The sequence below is a fragment of the Habropoda laboriosa genome, unplaced genomic scaffold (assembly GCF_001263275.1).
Source record: "Habropoda laboriosa isolate 0110345459 unplaced genomic scaffold, ASM126327v1 scaffold89, whole genome shotgun sequence".
Taxonomy (NCBI): Eukaryota; Metazoa; Arthropoda; class Insecta; order Hymenoptera; family Apidae; genus Habropoda; species Habropoda laboriosa.
Genome location: NW_017100263.1, coordinates 2708368 through 2722690, shown reverse-complemented (window position 1 = coordinate 2722690; position 14323 = coordinate 2708368). Strand labels below are relative to the sequence as shown.

Sequence of the window (14323 nt, the reverse complement as noted above, 5' to 3'; positions counted from 1 at the left end):
TGGACACTGCGTCTGAGAGTGACTGTCTGAGAGCATCGCTCAACTCTCTGAGAGTTACGAATCGAATAAACAGTTGTTTTGCAAACACAAAGCAGTTTCGTATTCTTAGCAGAACTCTCGTGCGAGTAAAAAGTGTCAGGAAAAAAAATTAGTGGAGAAATGTAATCACCGATTTAATCACTCTCTATGAAGAAAAATCAGTGTTGTGGAATACGAAAGATAAAGTATAAAGAAGTGATTTTTATATGTTTTTTAAATGACTTTGTTCGCACCTCGTTGGACTCGTCTTAACATACACTATCATATTATGTATAAAAAGATATAGCATTCCATTTAAAAAAATGAAACTGACTTTAAAATCTCCCCCACCATACCCGGTACAAAAAAATATTTATACCACATAATGTCCCCCTCCGTACCCCTGCATACCCAAAATAGAAAACCGGCACGGGAGAATACAGAGGGAGTGGTTGGCGTAGCGCGCAAAGCCTCGGTTTGGTAAGCCGAAGGTCTCGGATTCGATTCCCGTTTGGGGTCCTTCAATATTTTTCCGTCGTCGGTTCCTACAATACGTACAATTGTAAATTGAAAAAGTCTATAACGAAATCGTTGCATCTAACGTTAATCGTGGGCCAGTTTGTATGAAAACAATTTGGTGTTTGAACAACGTGATTATGCAGATACATAACAAACATACTCAAAAGCTATCTAATGCTATTAAGCGATTATCGGGTATCTGCTAATCGAAGCTTGTCGGATATCTGTGCACCATCAGTATCCAGAAAACAAAGATATCTTTGTACCATATATAAAATGCCTCCTTTAATTTCCTTTATCACTTGAAATGCTTCTCAGACTTTCAGAATTGTAAAAACTACGTTTTTCATTCTACGAAGAAACCTGGAAAGAAGTAAAATAAATCCCTCCCTCGTCGATAATTCCTCATTTGAATAATAGAAACTGACGTTTGCTGAATTCAAGAATATCGAACATTCTAAGATAATTAAATTTGCAAGTGACAGCGTAAAAAGCGTGATTTACTAATACTTCGCAAATTTATCAGCTAATTACCATAGTAATTTCTTTCATTTACCGACTGTGCTACTTTTCCCTCGTACTTCTTCCTCGATGAACATTTAATCGCAATAAGAATAAATTTACCTTTCGGAGAATCTTTGAATAAACGAAGAAAAATTGGAAATAATTTTTTAAGTTACCCCAATTTTCCACGTCCTAATGGATCGACAAAATATTTATCTTGGTTACACGAAACGACTGTCAGTAAAACATATATTCCCTTTCAAAAAGGTCCCGCTATGTTTACTCTAAATAAACATCAATCAATGTGGTAAAGTCAACAAAAATCGTGGGGTGAAATTTTTCCCCTGGAAACGACTTTTTCCGCTGGAAACAGCAAACGTGACGCAGTTACTAGCTGGAAAGGCACTGTGCGGGTCACCCTATCACTTCCGGTGAACGAGGCCACGATCACAATGTAATTTACATTGGTTTATCGACGTCGTAATAAATGAATCCTGTCGCGTGTAGAGAGAAATGTCGAACCTGTATAATTTAAGGCGTCTGAAAACGGTTTCTAAGAAATCAAATTAGGGGAACAGAACAAGTGAAACGCTATGCCTTGTGTCACCCCCTAAGTAATACGGTATCTTCCATTTTCGCGGAAATGATCAATTTCTTGTGTCGATTGGAAAAAGAATATTTTCTCAATTGAATTGTTGGATATACATAGATGGAATTATACACTACGAGCTGTTACCAACCCATCAAACCATTACGAAGGACATGTACTGTCAACAGTTGGGTAGACTGGCTAATAGAAAAGAAATCATGTTCAATCACAACAATGCCAAACCTAATACGGAAAAAATGCGCTACAAAATCTGAGACAATTTGATTGAGAAGTAATGACTCATCCACCATATTCTGCTGATTTGGCACCATTGGACTACCACTTTTTTCGGAGACTTCAGAATCTGTGGGGACTGTGACAGTTGCTGAAGTTGCCATCTTAGTCCGCGAATATTGCACAGTAGTATATACAGTCTGAATTTTCCCCCTCGAAGGACCAGCCAAATTGTCTTTGGCAAACTGAATTCTCACTCTAGCTCGTGTTTTTATTAATTTATACACAAAGCTGACTTTAAACTAACTGCACAGAAGAAACCTAAATGTGCCTTATTGGCCTGAGTGCTAATTTCGCTAATTAGTGCCTAGGTGAGTGCTTAGCTCACTAGTTGTTTGATTGTTGTTTTTGGGCTAGCAGCTTGTTTCTAACTGATTACTTACTACCGACTGACTGATTATAACTGACTCTTGGGTTGTCACTGACAAGGGAACTTCGGTGACCCAAAAATTCCGATTTTTTTGAAATTTTGCAGGTTTGTTGCTTATCTTCATTCAAAGGCTGTTTTCACCCCGAAGAACCGAAAAAGAGCAGAAAAATTGACGGTTTTTAAAAAAGAAACGGAATTTTCGAATTACCGAAGTTCCCCTGTGAGTGGTTTTTGACTAACTCTTATGCTCTGGCCATTGGCGGCCGTATTCTTTCTCATTTCTTACATGTACGCTGCTTGGTCATTAGCGCGCTTTTTCTTCGGGAGGGGCGACAATATGTAACAATAAAATGAAGGTAACGGATATTTTAACAACGCTGCATTTCCTCCAGATTTTCATCAACACCAAAGACCATTCGATCTCCTGACAGTTACAACTAATTTCTGAATAACTCTTCAAAAATTTCCACTTTGTAACAGGTTTTCAAGCTGTTGAGGGCATATCTTAATTCTCTAAATACATTCTAACAATAAGCTAAAAATCTTAAGCTCAAAAATAGCCTCTTATTACGCCCGTGTCACAAACGATGCCTTAACAAAATCATCTGAAACGATTCAATACAGAAGATTATATTTAAACGGAGCTTCATTCATCCTTCAACTGGAAACCAAAAAAGTTGTATCGTAATTTGTAAACAACAATGGAATTCAAAAAACTGTACCGCAAAGGAATTGAAAATGTAAGATTAATATGGGAAAAAGTTGTGAAACGCAATGGAAATTAAAAGAGCTAAATTTTCTTCAATTTCAAAACTTTAGCCAAAACTACTTACAGGATGAGCCAATACGAAAGGAAGGGTATTCAAGATAGATGGCTTTAATACAGGACAACCATTCACCTGTCTCACGTGCACGTAGATTTTGCAAGTTCAAAAATGTAGGTGCGGTATTAATAATTCCAGCAATGCGGCATTTCCTCCATTACCGGGCTCGTTCCGTGTAACCGATTGCGAGTTATTCGCGAGCTTTAATGATCAACTAAATCTTCCATCGCGACGCCAAGAATTAACTGGTATCACGGACACGATAAACCCTTCATTGCACGAAGTGATATCAGCTTAGCAGTAATGGTAGAGGCTAGAGTAGGAATGGCGATAATAGGAATAGCAATGGCAGAGGCAATGGTAATGGTAAAAGTAATAGCAGTGAGAGATAATGGTGAAAGAAGTAACTATTAGTGGGGACTAATAGTAAAGGAAATGGCAGTAGAAGAAGGTAATAGTGAAGAATTGTTAGTAGAAGATAATGGCAAAAGAGGTAGTAATAGTAGTACAAAATAGCAGTAACAGTGGTAGTAGAAACATAGCAAAATAATTAATAGTAGTAGAAGGTAATAGTCAAAGAAGTAATCTACAATAGTAAGAGAAGTAATATCTACTAAACGGAAAGAATAGTAAAATAAGTAGTAAAAGCAGTACAGGTAATACTAGTAGATAATAATGAAAGGAGCAGTAGCAGTAGAAGATAGTGATAAAATAATTAATAGTAGTAGAAAATAATAGTCGGAGAAGTAGTATAAGATAGTAGTAGATAATAATGAAAGGAGTGGTAGCAATAGTAGTGGATGAACCAATAAGAATAGCTATTGCAGTAGTAGTTGTAGTTGCGGTGATAAAAGTAATAATAGCAAGAGCAAGAGAAAATTAAGCTAATAATAAAAGTGGTAGCAATAGTAGTAAACAGAATAGACAGATATGTTTACAAATACTCATTCTTCAATCCTTAAAAAGATATGTCTTTTTAAATAAATTTTCTTATCTAATTTTATATCCCGTGCAAGAAATTGTGCTTCATTTTATATACGTTGTCACTACCTCTGTTACAAATTGCGGTTTATTACCCTAGTAGCCTACTCGTTCCACATGCATCTACAACGAAATTGTGAACAAAGTCAAACTCCAGATAACACGCATAGCTTGTTAAAACTGCACGTAAAAGCAAACTTTCCTACAACCTAACCAGTCCCTGTTTATAAAATTTTCCAATAATAGAATTATCAATACTTCACTTAGTTTCCTGCAAAATTTTAACGATTTATTTTAGAAATATTCAATATTTATTTGCAAAAGCATTTGCTTCCATTATTCCTCTTTACAGAAACATTAATCTCAAATTTTTTAGTTTGTTTTCCTCAAACAAGAGACTAATTGTACAATTAACGAATATAATTTATGCAAATTTAACATGCACTGTCGTCTAGTAGATAACTAACATCATGAACTTCCGCGATAAATGAGAAAAACAAGGGTCAATTTTAGCGAATGCTACGTACAGACTAATATCAAAAATTTCTTGCACGAACACTGCCAGTGTATTGCAGTTTATAGAACTTCATATCGTAGGTATACATCACAGGCATATAAACTTATATATGTACTCGGATCGTGTCAAAGGAAGTTTGTTTTAGCTCCACCATGTATTCACTATACTTTACGCAAGGGTAATTTTGATGCGATGTCGCTATCTACGTTTAAAACATTTTGATCTCTATTCAGACTAGTTGATACGGACAAAATAATTTCTTTGAAAACTGCGCCACTGGAAAGTACGACAATGACGGTCCTAACTTCTCTGAAGAACACTGTTCAACTAGGACACCGTTGAAAAATTCTTAAAGAATACTGAAACCCAGAAAAAGGTTTATTCTTCGAAATGGTAATTGTTCAGAAAACAATTCATAAAAATTCCTCTTAAAAATGAAAAGTTCTAATTTTATAGGGAAGATCGCAATCTTTTAGACTAAATTATATTGTTACTTATTTCTATAAATTTCCTACAAGTATTTTGTTACGTCCCAAACGCAACCGTTAAGAGCTTGACTTTATGACACGGACGACCAGGCCTGCTATTTTTGAGGGCTTCTAATTTCAATTCTTTTGTGTTTACCTTTCTTTTCGAAGCGATGTCGAGGACCAAAAAGTGTTTTACGGGCGCAGAAACTCGACGCTTGTGCGTGTCATACGCCTTCCTGGCGCCCGAACATTTCCTTCAATGGCAATTGACGTGTCGTAAAGCCACTGCATACAGACACATACATTTCAGTACCGTTATGACTGGCCTTCCCTTGGGCCTCACACCACCGCCATGACGCCATGCCACCACCCTGTCCCCTAGTGAACCGCGTACTCGCTGTTCATGGAGGACAACCCAAGATGAAGAAGGGCTTCTATTCGTCATCATAGACCACCCCCTTATCACACATTTTAGTATAAGTAGCGAGAAAAATACAACGCGACTGAGTGTCCGCAAATATCTGAAAAGGGCTAATATACAGAGAGTCTGTATCAGTCGACTAGAGTAATTCACACTTATATTTTCTATACGAATAACTCATTTAACTCACACAAAATTAAGCTGGCGTGTGAAAGACGCGGAACACCGTTTTCAATAGAAATAAGATTCACCTCACAACAAATTTACTAATAGCTAAAGAACAATTGAATTAATGTACTGTTGGGATAGTGACAAAATCCTACTCATAGAATTAGATCCTTTGGCCGTTCGAAGCTGGAACGGCTTACTCGTCAAAAGGGTACAAACTCCAGGAAAAACGAAGGCATACATTAGTTAATAGTTAGCTTCGCCTTCTCCCGCGCACACCTCCGCAAAACGTCCTCTGTACGTGATTAATAAACTACTTTTCAACATTGAAGACATCCTTCGAGACTCCTCTCTTTGCCGCGGCATAACAGGACAATAGTTTATATATTTTTCACATATACAGGGCGGGGCAACAACTTGATTACCTTGAACATCTCCCTTCTTTTTAGAGGTATGAAGAAACTTTGTTCACAAAAGTCAAAATTTCAAGGTCACCTTCAATTTCCTAAATTGCTTGCCGTATTTTCTTATTCTTGGTAGAGTAGAAAATGTTTAGGCGGTTTCAACGACCCCTAATATAAGGTCGTTCGGCAATAAATGAAAGAGTAAGTAACAAATCATACGTTATACGTTCCAAGTGGTGCCCGTTTGCATTGATGCAACATTGGAATTGGCGGATTGCTGAAGCCTGTGCACTTGTTATCACTCCCGGATTGATTGTGGCACGCGCTGCAATAAGTCTTCGTTTCATATCTTGTAGCGTTGTTGGCTTCTCCTGGTACGCAATATTTTTCAACGTTCGCCACAGAAAGAAATCAAGTAGTGTTAAATCATTTGAACCAGCTGGCCACGAAATTGGCCCACCACGTCCTGCCCATCGATTCGGGAAGATCCTATCGAGTGTAGCTCTTGCTGTGCGATAACAATGTTCAACGACTAATGCAGGAAGAGTATTCCAAGATATGAGACAAAGACTCATTGCAGCATGTGCCACAATCAATCCGTAAGTGACAACAAGCGCGCGGGCTTCGGTAATCCGACAGTTCCAATGTTACATCGATGCAAACGGGCACTACAACAAGATTTGTTGTATACTTACATTGCATTAGGAGGCGTTGAAATCGCCTAAACATTCTCTACTCTGCCAAGCATAGAAAAGTACGTTAAGCAATTTAAAGAAAAAATGGAGGTGACCATGAAATCTCCGAAAATCCTCCACCTACACAAAAATTAGTACTGCCATATTATAGTCCTCTCCGTTCCGTACGACTTTTATAAACCAAGTTTCTCCATATCTCCAAAAAGAACGGAGATATTCAAGGTGAACAAAGTTATTGCCCCACCCTGTGTTTGTAGGAGCCCTGGAGAAATTTGAGGACCCAAGCGGGAATCGGACCTGCCCATTGCCAAGGCGCCCTCTTAACTTCCTCGTTGTTATTTCTCCTGTTGACGGGTATGGAGGCCCCGATTCCACATGTTTTTTTACAAGAGAACACCTAAATTTTTCATAATTAACTTCACGCATAACTCGTTTTCTAAATGTTTAATTCCCATGAACTCTAAAATCTAAATTAAGCAAACAAAAAAGAAAATAATTCTTACATTCCAATGCAATGTTTTACAACTTCCTTCCAAATTCCATTCCAAACCACAAAATCTAGTTTTCTACTTTACTCTTGTGTCTCATCCTGTAGCTTCAATCTTCCACAAACAATTTCCCCGAAAAATGAAATAATTATATACTGCAATGCAATCTTTCACAACTTCCTGCCAAAATTCTATTCAAACTCCCAATTCCTCCAAACGAAACAGCACAAATTTCCACGTTATTCTTTTAACTCACCCTGTAGCTATAACCTTCTACAAACAATTCTCCGAAAACAAATAAGAAAATTAAATAATTATACACTCCAATGCGATCATTTACAACTTCCTTCCAAATTCCATTCCAAACCACAGAATCTAGCTTTCTACTTTACTCTTATGTCTCATCCTGTAGCCTCAATCTTCCACAAACAATTTCCCCCAAAAATGAAATAATTACACACTGCAATGCAATCTTTCACAACTTCCTTCCAAAATTCTATTCAAACGCCCAATTCCTCCAAACCAAACAACACAACTTTCCACGTTATTCTTTTGACTCACCCTGTAACTTCAATCTTCCATAAACAATCCCACCCCCCAAAAGAAGAAACAGAAATTCGTGTGTATCTTTTAACGCTGATGAAGCTACCTGTAACGCAGACGAAACGTTGGAACTGAAAAACAAATTGGACACAAACAAGTTGTTTAAAGCCTGAAGTCTCGATTAATAATTCAAACAATCCAAGCCTCAAAACTGCGAAAGCCTCAAGAACTTCGAAGAAAGAAAAAGTTACGAGAAATAATAAGAGGAAGAATGAACGTCGGCAGAAAGGAAAGCGTAAGTAAGCCACTTACCACCATGTCACAGCCACTCTTGGAGGCGTCGCTGACGGCGGAGGGGCTCCTTTCGACAACGAGGCCTCCAGGTACCGGGGTTGAGGTCGGTGGTGTCGGTATCGGTGTTGACGCCGAGGCGGTGCTCGTCGGCTGGCTGGACTTAGGGGTCGGCGCCGGTGTAACGATGGATGACGTTGACACCGATTGATCCTTGTCGGAGCTGGCCTGATTCGTTGTCCCGCCGACAACGCCGCCGATGATGGACACACCTGCTCCCGCGGCCGCTGTCGAACTCGATGCTCCGGACAACTCATCCGTCGGCAAAGAGCTCCCAACGTCTTTTCGTTAAATCAGAAAGATAAGAAACAATTGAATCGGTGAGATCAAAAGCAACGTAGAGTCAGTATTAGGTCATTAGGTCTTTAGGGTTTTAAGTCGTGCAATTTGAAAAAAAGACATAACTCCGTTAAAATTAAACATTATTATTTCAAATAAATTCCGTAATGTTCAATACACTTTTGCCAACCTATAAGAGAAAGAAAGACCTATGAGAGGGACCTATTGAGATGCGAAACTGAGGGACGGATGACTAATGTCAAATGTAAACTACATGATGCGCGTGCAGAGAAGCTCTACAACAAAAATGTCTCCCTTAAGTAGCCCCTTTTCCCTGGGAAAGTCCCAGGAAGTGGGGGCGCTGGCCTGCATTTCCGAGGCAATACTCTTGTCCTCCAGGACGAAGGAACTCAGAGATGTTTGGAAAAACATCTCTCGATTCTTCGCCTCGAGGGCCAAGAGTCGCCAGGCCTAAGTGTGTGGTCCCCCCCGTGGCGGTCGCCACATTGGTGTCGAGCATAGCCAAAAAATCAGAAAATTGTCGCCTCGAGGGCCAAGAGTCGCCAGGCCTAAGTGCGTGGCCCCCCCGTGGCGGTCGCCACATTGGTGTCGAGCATAGCCAAAAAATCAGAAAATTACTGTAACGTGGGAACAACAACCCACAACCCGTTCAGCAACTTTACATCCACATGTGTGTCCGCGATAATTAAGATAATAATCGCGATAATTAATAGCATAGGTAATACAAGATACTGATGCTATATGGAATTCAAAATCGCCGGTTTCATTTATATGGTCTGCGTAGTGTATGTATATAAATATTATTCACGGAGAGATAATGGAGGGAAAGATTGTAGTTCGGTGAAGATGTGATCTGCGTATATGCAAGTTTTCATTCCGTACCAATTCAGTTAATCGGTTGGTTTCGTTGGATAGCTGAAGCATTTTATTCGTTATGATTGGATCTGATGTGATTGTTAGTTCAAATGTGAAGTATTTGAAACATATTATATTATTTAACATTATTATTTATTTTCTGCTAAATATATATTTCATTCCAACATTGCCTGTTACTGCTTCTATGTTACAACAATTTTACACTTTTTCAGGTATGCTAGACATCATCAATCTACGATGAACTTTTCTAGCCGATTCCTCGAGTAATTATTTTGTCAACGGATTATCATGCGAAGAAGATAATGATGATTTATCTGATGAGTTTCACTAACGTCATTTCAAAGTTTATGCTTGTTTTTCCTTAAAACCTGTCGAGTTATGACCTGTGAAAAATTTTCGTTGCCAGCCAGGTCAAAAATTAGCCAATTGGCTAATTTTCTAAAAATTGGTCAATTTTAGTAAAAACGTAGCAATCGTTGAAATTAACAAAATAAGATATTAAAATATATTAAAATGCATAAAACAAGATTGAATAGCCAAAAGGAAAACACAAACATAAAAAGGAACGAAGAACTAAAGAGACTTTGTAATTGTCTTCGTTAAAAAAGAAGTTATACAATAAATTACAGAATTTCAATTTTTAGGTAATTTATTCATTGATGGAAGATTTATAATCTGTGTCACGAAAATTGTATGAATGGAAATGGTGCAAGGCTTTTCAATGGAAGAGGTTGAAGAATGTTCAGGTAACAGGTAATAGGTGTTCCTGGCCTAAGGACGCGAGGTGAAGTGAAAAAGTTTGTAGAGTTTTGTAATTTTTTTTTAGCCGCAAGGTAAGTTCTCTGGCGAGAAATTACTCGAGAGATTGTTAAACGATAAGGAGGAGAATGCAGCCTTGTTCGAGGATTTCGACGACGAGGAGAGATACTAGAGAAAGTGAAGAAGTTGGAAAAGTTGATTTTTTTCATCGAACTGAAAATTTAAAGAATTTATCAAGGGAAAACATCTAGCAGAAGACAAAAGGAGTCTGTACCAACGTTAAACTCTAACGAAGAAATTCTACGACATCTCCTACAAACATAAAGTCTCTCGCAAATAAAATTTTTAAATAATTAGCACTAAATGGTGAGTAAGTTGTAAAATAAACTTGAAATTTTTAAGGGAAATAAAATTACTACATTTTGATACCAGTATCATTATTTTATCTTGTTTCAAACTTAGTTCAGAGGATTCAAGACCTTACTTATCAATGAACCCTTGCATTAAAGTTTCCAAACTAAACATGGAGAAGTTTAATTCCATTTTGAAACTTTTGAACGAAAAAAAATAAATTAAAACTATACATTACCTTTGAAATTTAAATATAAATTTAAAATAAATAATTGCACTGTTCTGGTTATGGCTAGAAATCTCAGAACCATTTAAATCAACTCGTGCCACAATTAGAACACAAATGAACGCTCGTCTCTTTCCAACAACCTTTTTATATACTCCAAGTAACCTTGCTCCGATCGAGAATCACTCAACAGTGACAAAAGCTTATTTTACTTGCGAGTTTTGCTTATTCCCCCAGACTGATTGCAAGATGCGAAAATAGAAAGCTATAAGAGAGCGAGACTTTGAAAAGGAAGGAAATTAAACAGAATTGTAAAAAGTTGGCTAAGTTTCTACGTTAATTTTGTACCAACAAGCGACTGGAAATTTCAAGCGGGTACGAATAAACTGAAAAACGAGAGCAAGGTAAATTGGTTGATGGTATAAAACACCTTAATTAATTAAAAGCACACTGCCTACTGCTGCCAGAAGTTACGAGATTCCCTTTACTTTGAAACTGCCAACCGAATTAATCGATCACTTTGGTTCGTTTATTTTTCATTCGAATTTGCGTACCTTTTCAGCAATTGATTTGATTATCGTTTAGTAGTTAGAAAGGAAAAGCGTCGAGAGAACGAAGTTACGAAAATAACGAAGTAGAACGAAGCGAATCAACAGTGATTTAAATTCAGATAGAGAAACGCCGATCAATTTTTCCTTACTTCAAGTTTATTATCGAGGAAAAAATTCATTCGAATTAGAGTCGTAGCGATATTTAAATGAAATTGAAAATTTACGAAAATAACAAAATTTACAAATATTGTACGAATACTTTCAATTTAATTTCAAAATAGAAAATCACTATTACTCGACTACCAAGGAAGAAATCGATTTGAATTAAATTTGAATTGCAGAAAAATTGATCGCAATTTCTCTGTCACAATTTAAATTCATTCGTTTCGTTCTATTTCGTTATTTTCGTAAATTTGCAATCTCTCCGCACCGTACGTCACAGTGAATCTAGTTACGTGCACATGATATTTCGCATCGCAGAGTTATTCGAAACTTGTGCAAACCTCAGAGTTCGTATTGGTCGATACCTTGGTCATCCAGCTATCACATTTGCAATTTTCAAACTAGTTCAATTATTCGACCGGTCATTTCCCGAACAATGTTACTGTTAATCAGGAAAATTGAAAAGTTGGGCAGCGATCATAGTACTTTCACATCGCGAAATTCTTCTGACATTTGTCGAATACTTGTAATATTTAAAGTGAAAATATTAATATCGAAATTAATGTCACAAACAAATACATATATAAAATTAGCAAAAGTAAGATTTTTCTTTTTCAAAAAATTGCGGCTAAACGAAGAGCAAAATTTTGTACTACTACAAAAGTAGATTTTATGAGACATGAATTAAAGAGAATTTACAAGGGACGTTCGGTAACTCGAAAATTTAAAAAACATGGAAACTGCAGAAATGTAGTTCCATTGACGCTAATAACGAAACCATGTCGCGTTGCGCTCTTTTGTGAATGTTCAAAACTCGCGTTCGCGACTGTTACCCGCCAAGTCAATCTTGAGTAACTAATTCAAATTTTGTTTTGCTCGGAACGTTAGCAAAACGTGGAGTGCGTCACGAACGATTGACAACGTTGTTTTGAAATGACTCGAAAGGCTGGAGAGTACCTGTTGTTCGCTCGAGAGAATCTTTGCGAATGTCTTTGCAAAACGTGGAGTGCGTCACGAACGATTGACAACGTTGTTTTGAAATGACTCGAAAGGCTGGAGATTACCTGTTGTTCGCTCGAGAGAATCTTTGCGAATGTCTTTGCCGATCCCCGAATTTTTCTGGAGACCCCAGTGACTCCCCCGCCAAGTGCAAGAACGCACGCTGATTGGTTTTTCACGTACGCACAAATTACCAATCAACGTGCCCCTTGAGTGTCACCCACCCTTCCATTGCGCACTTAGCGCGCTTTTCCTTGGAAGCAGTGGGGCCCTACCTGCGGGTGCGTGGAATCTTCGCTATCCTTCGGTGACGCGTCGGAAATTCCCGCCAGGTCAACCCTCCGCCGAGAGTGCCGTGGATTGACCCTTCAGGAATACCTCGTTTACGACACGTCTTCGGCTATTGAAAGATAGAAATTCTAAAGCCATTGTTTACAAGAAATTACTTATATTTTCGCGTAGCTACATCTTTGTTCTCAAAAATAACCTTCTGGTGCGAGCATGTCATAAACCTGGTCAACGAAGAAGTGTTCGTACCTGCGCGACGGAGCAAAAAATGTAATTAACGCTTAGGATTTGAAACGGAAAGAATATTTTAACGTAACACACGAAGCTGTGTCTTACGCTGAAAGGAATACAGAGAAGCGGGGATAATGAATTTGCCTAGCAAGCAAAGAATCACAACTGAAGCAGTTGCAGGTCATCAGAGACACAACGATATCAACTGAAGATTAAGAGTGATGGGGGTAGTTTTGAAAAAAAAAAAATGTTTTATGAATATTTTGTATCACCACAATGTAGGCCATCAAAAACCAGACAACTTTAAATTTAACTTTTTTTCCATATCTTGTACAGTTTCGTAAATATTCACAATTACATGAAAACTCACAATTTGTTTTCGAGGGAGTTTTGGCGGTTGTGGTGGTGCAGGAGGAAAGGCGATAGAGACAGAGAGAGAGGATAGGCGGAAAAGAAAAGGTTGTGCATTTCGTCCTGGGCCTCCTAGTGGACACGTCAGTAAGGCTTTCTACGAGACCCATGCCTTACACGCGGGGGAACTGTTAGACTCACAAGGAAAGGTCCCAAGGTGTAACTCTCAGATTTTAACGAGCTTCGGCTACTACAGTTTACAGACGAAATCTCCAAATCCAGCTCACACCATTTCTTACGTTGAGAAAACCGAGACTTGACCATACGACCGGTACCTCAGCGTTCCTAAATACAGTAAAAGGAAGACTTTACCGTTCCTTTCAATCCAAGCGGTTTATGGCACTTCCATAAATTTCTATTCACCCATCGTTTATTCTTCCCTGATTCCTGTAATCCTCCCCTCCACTCCCTCGACTAACCAGATCAGGCCCATTTTCAGGGCCGCGCCAAATTTGGGTAATGCGACGAACAACCTTCACTTGGGCCGTACTTCTCAGTGCGAAGTACCACTACCCTGAGGACCACGTTCCGCCCAACGAAAAGGGTGTAATAAACGTTACACTGGTGTCCAACGTGGGACCACGAAAAGGGAATAACGTTACAATATTTTTTTGAATTATTAAAAATGAATGTCCTTTTTTTAATTTTCCAATTATTACCTTCAACGTAAGGATCAACTTTTTCTTAATAACTCTTTCTAAATAAAATTACTTTTAGTCCTTGGATAAAATGCGTTTGTTAATATGATATAATATCGTGTTATCAGTTCCGTTTCTTTAATCCTTTAACCTACAATAACGTGTCAGACTCGCGGCAGAGGTTCTGATCAAGATGTGACAAAAGTAGATGTATTAGGGAAAAAAATTCATTGTAATCCTAACTTTTGTTTTAATTTGCAAAATTAAGGATTCCTAGATATAATTAACCTGTAACAGATTGGCATTTGTTACTTGATACTGTACTAAAACATTAAATGGCTGACGCTTAGATGCATAGCCAGAAAAGAAATCATA

At 38.0% G+C, this 14323-nt stretch overlaps 1 protein-coding gene across 1 annotated transcript in view; it reads right to left on the bottom strand.

The window, feature by feature from the left end:
* Positions 1-14323, bottom strand: part of LOC108573036 (patj homolog) — a 102049-nt gene that overhangs the window by 82863 nt on the left and 4863 nt on the right. Inside the window, exon 2 of the mRNA XM_017935392.1 lies at positions 8118-8437. Coding sequence (XP_017790881.1) covers positions 8118-8437 — 320 coding nt within the window. The remainder of the gene's footprint in view (positions 1-8117; positions 8438-14323) is intronic.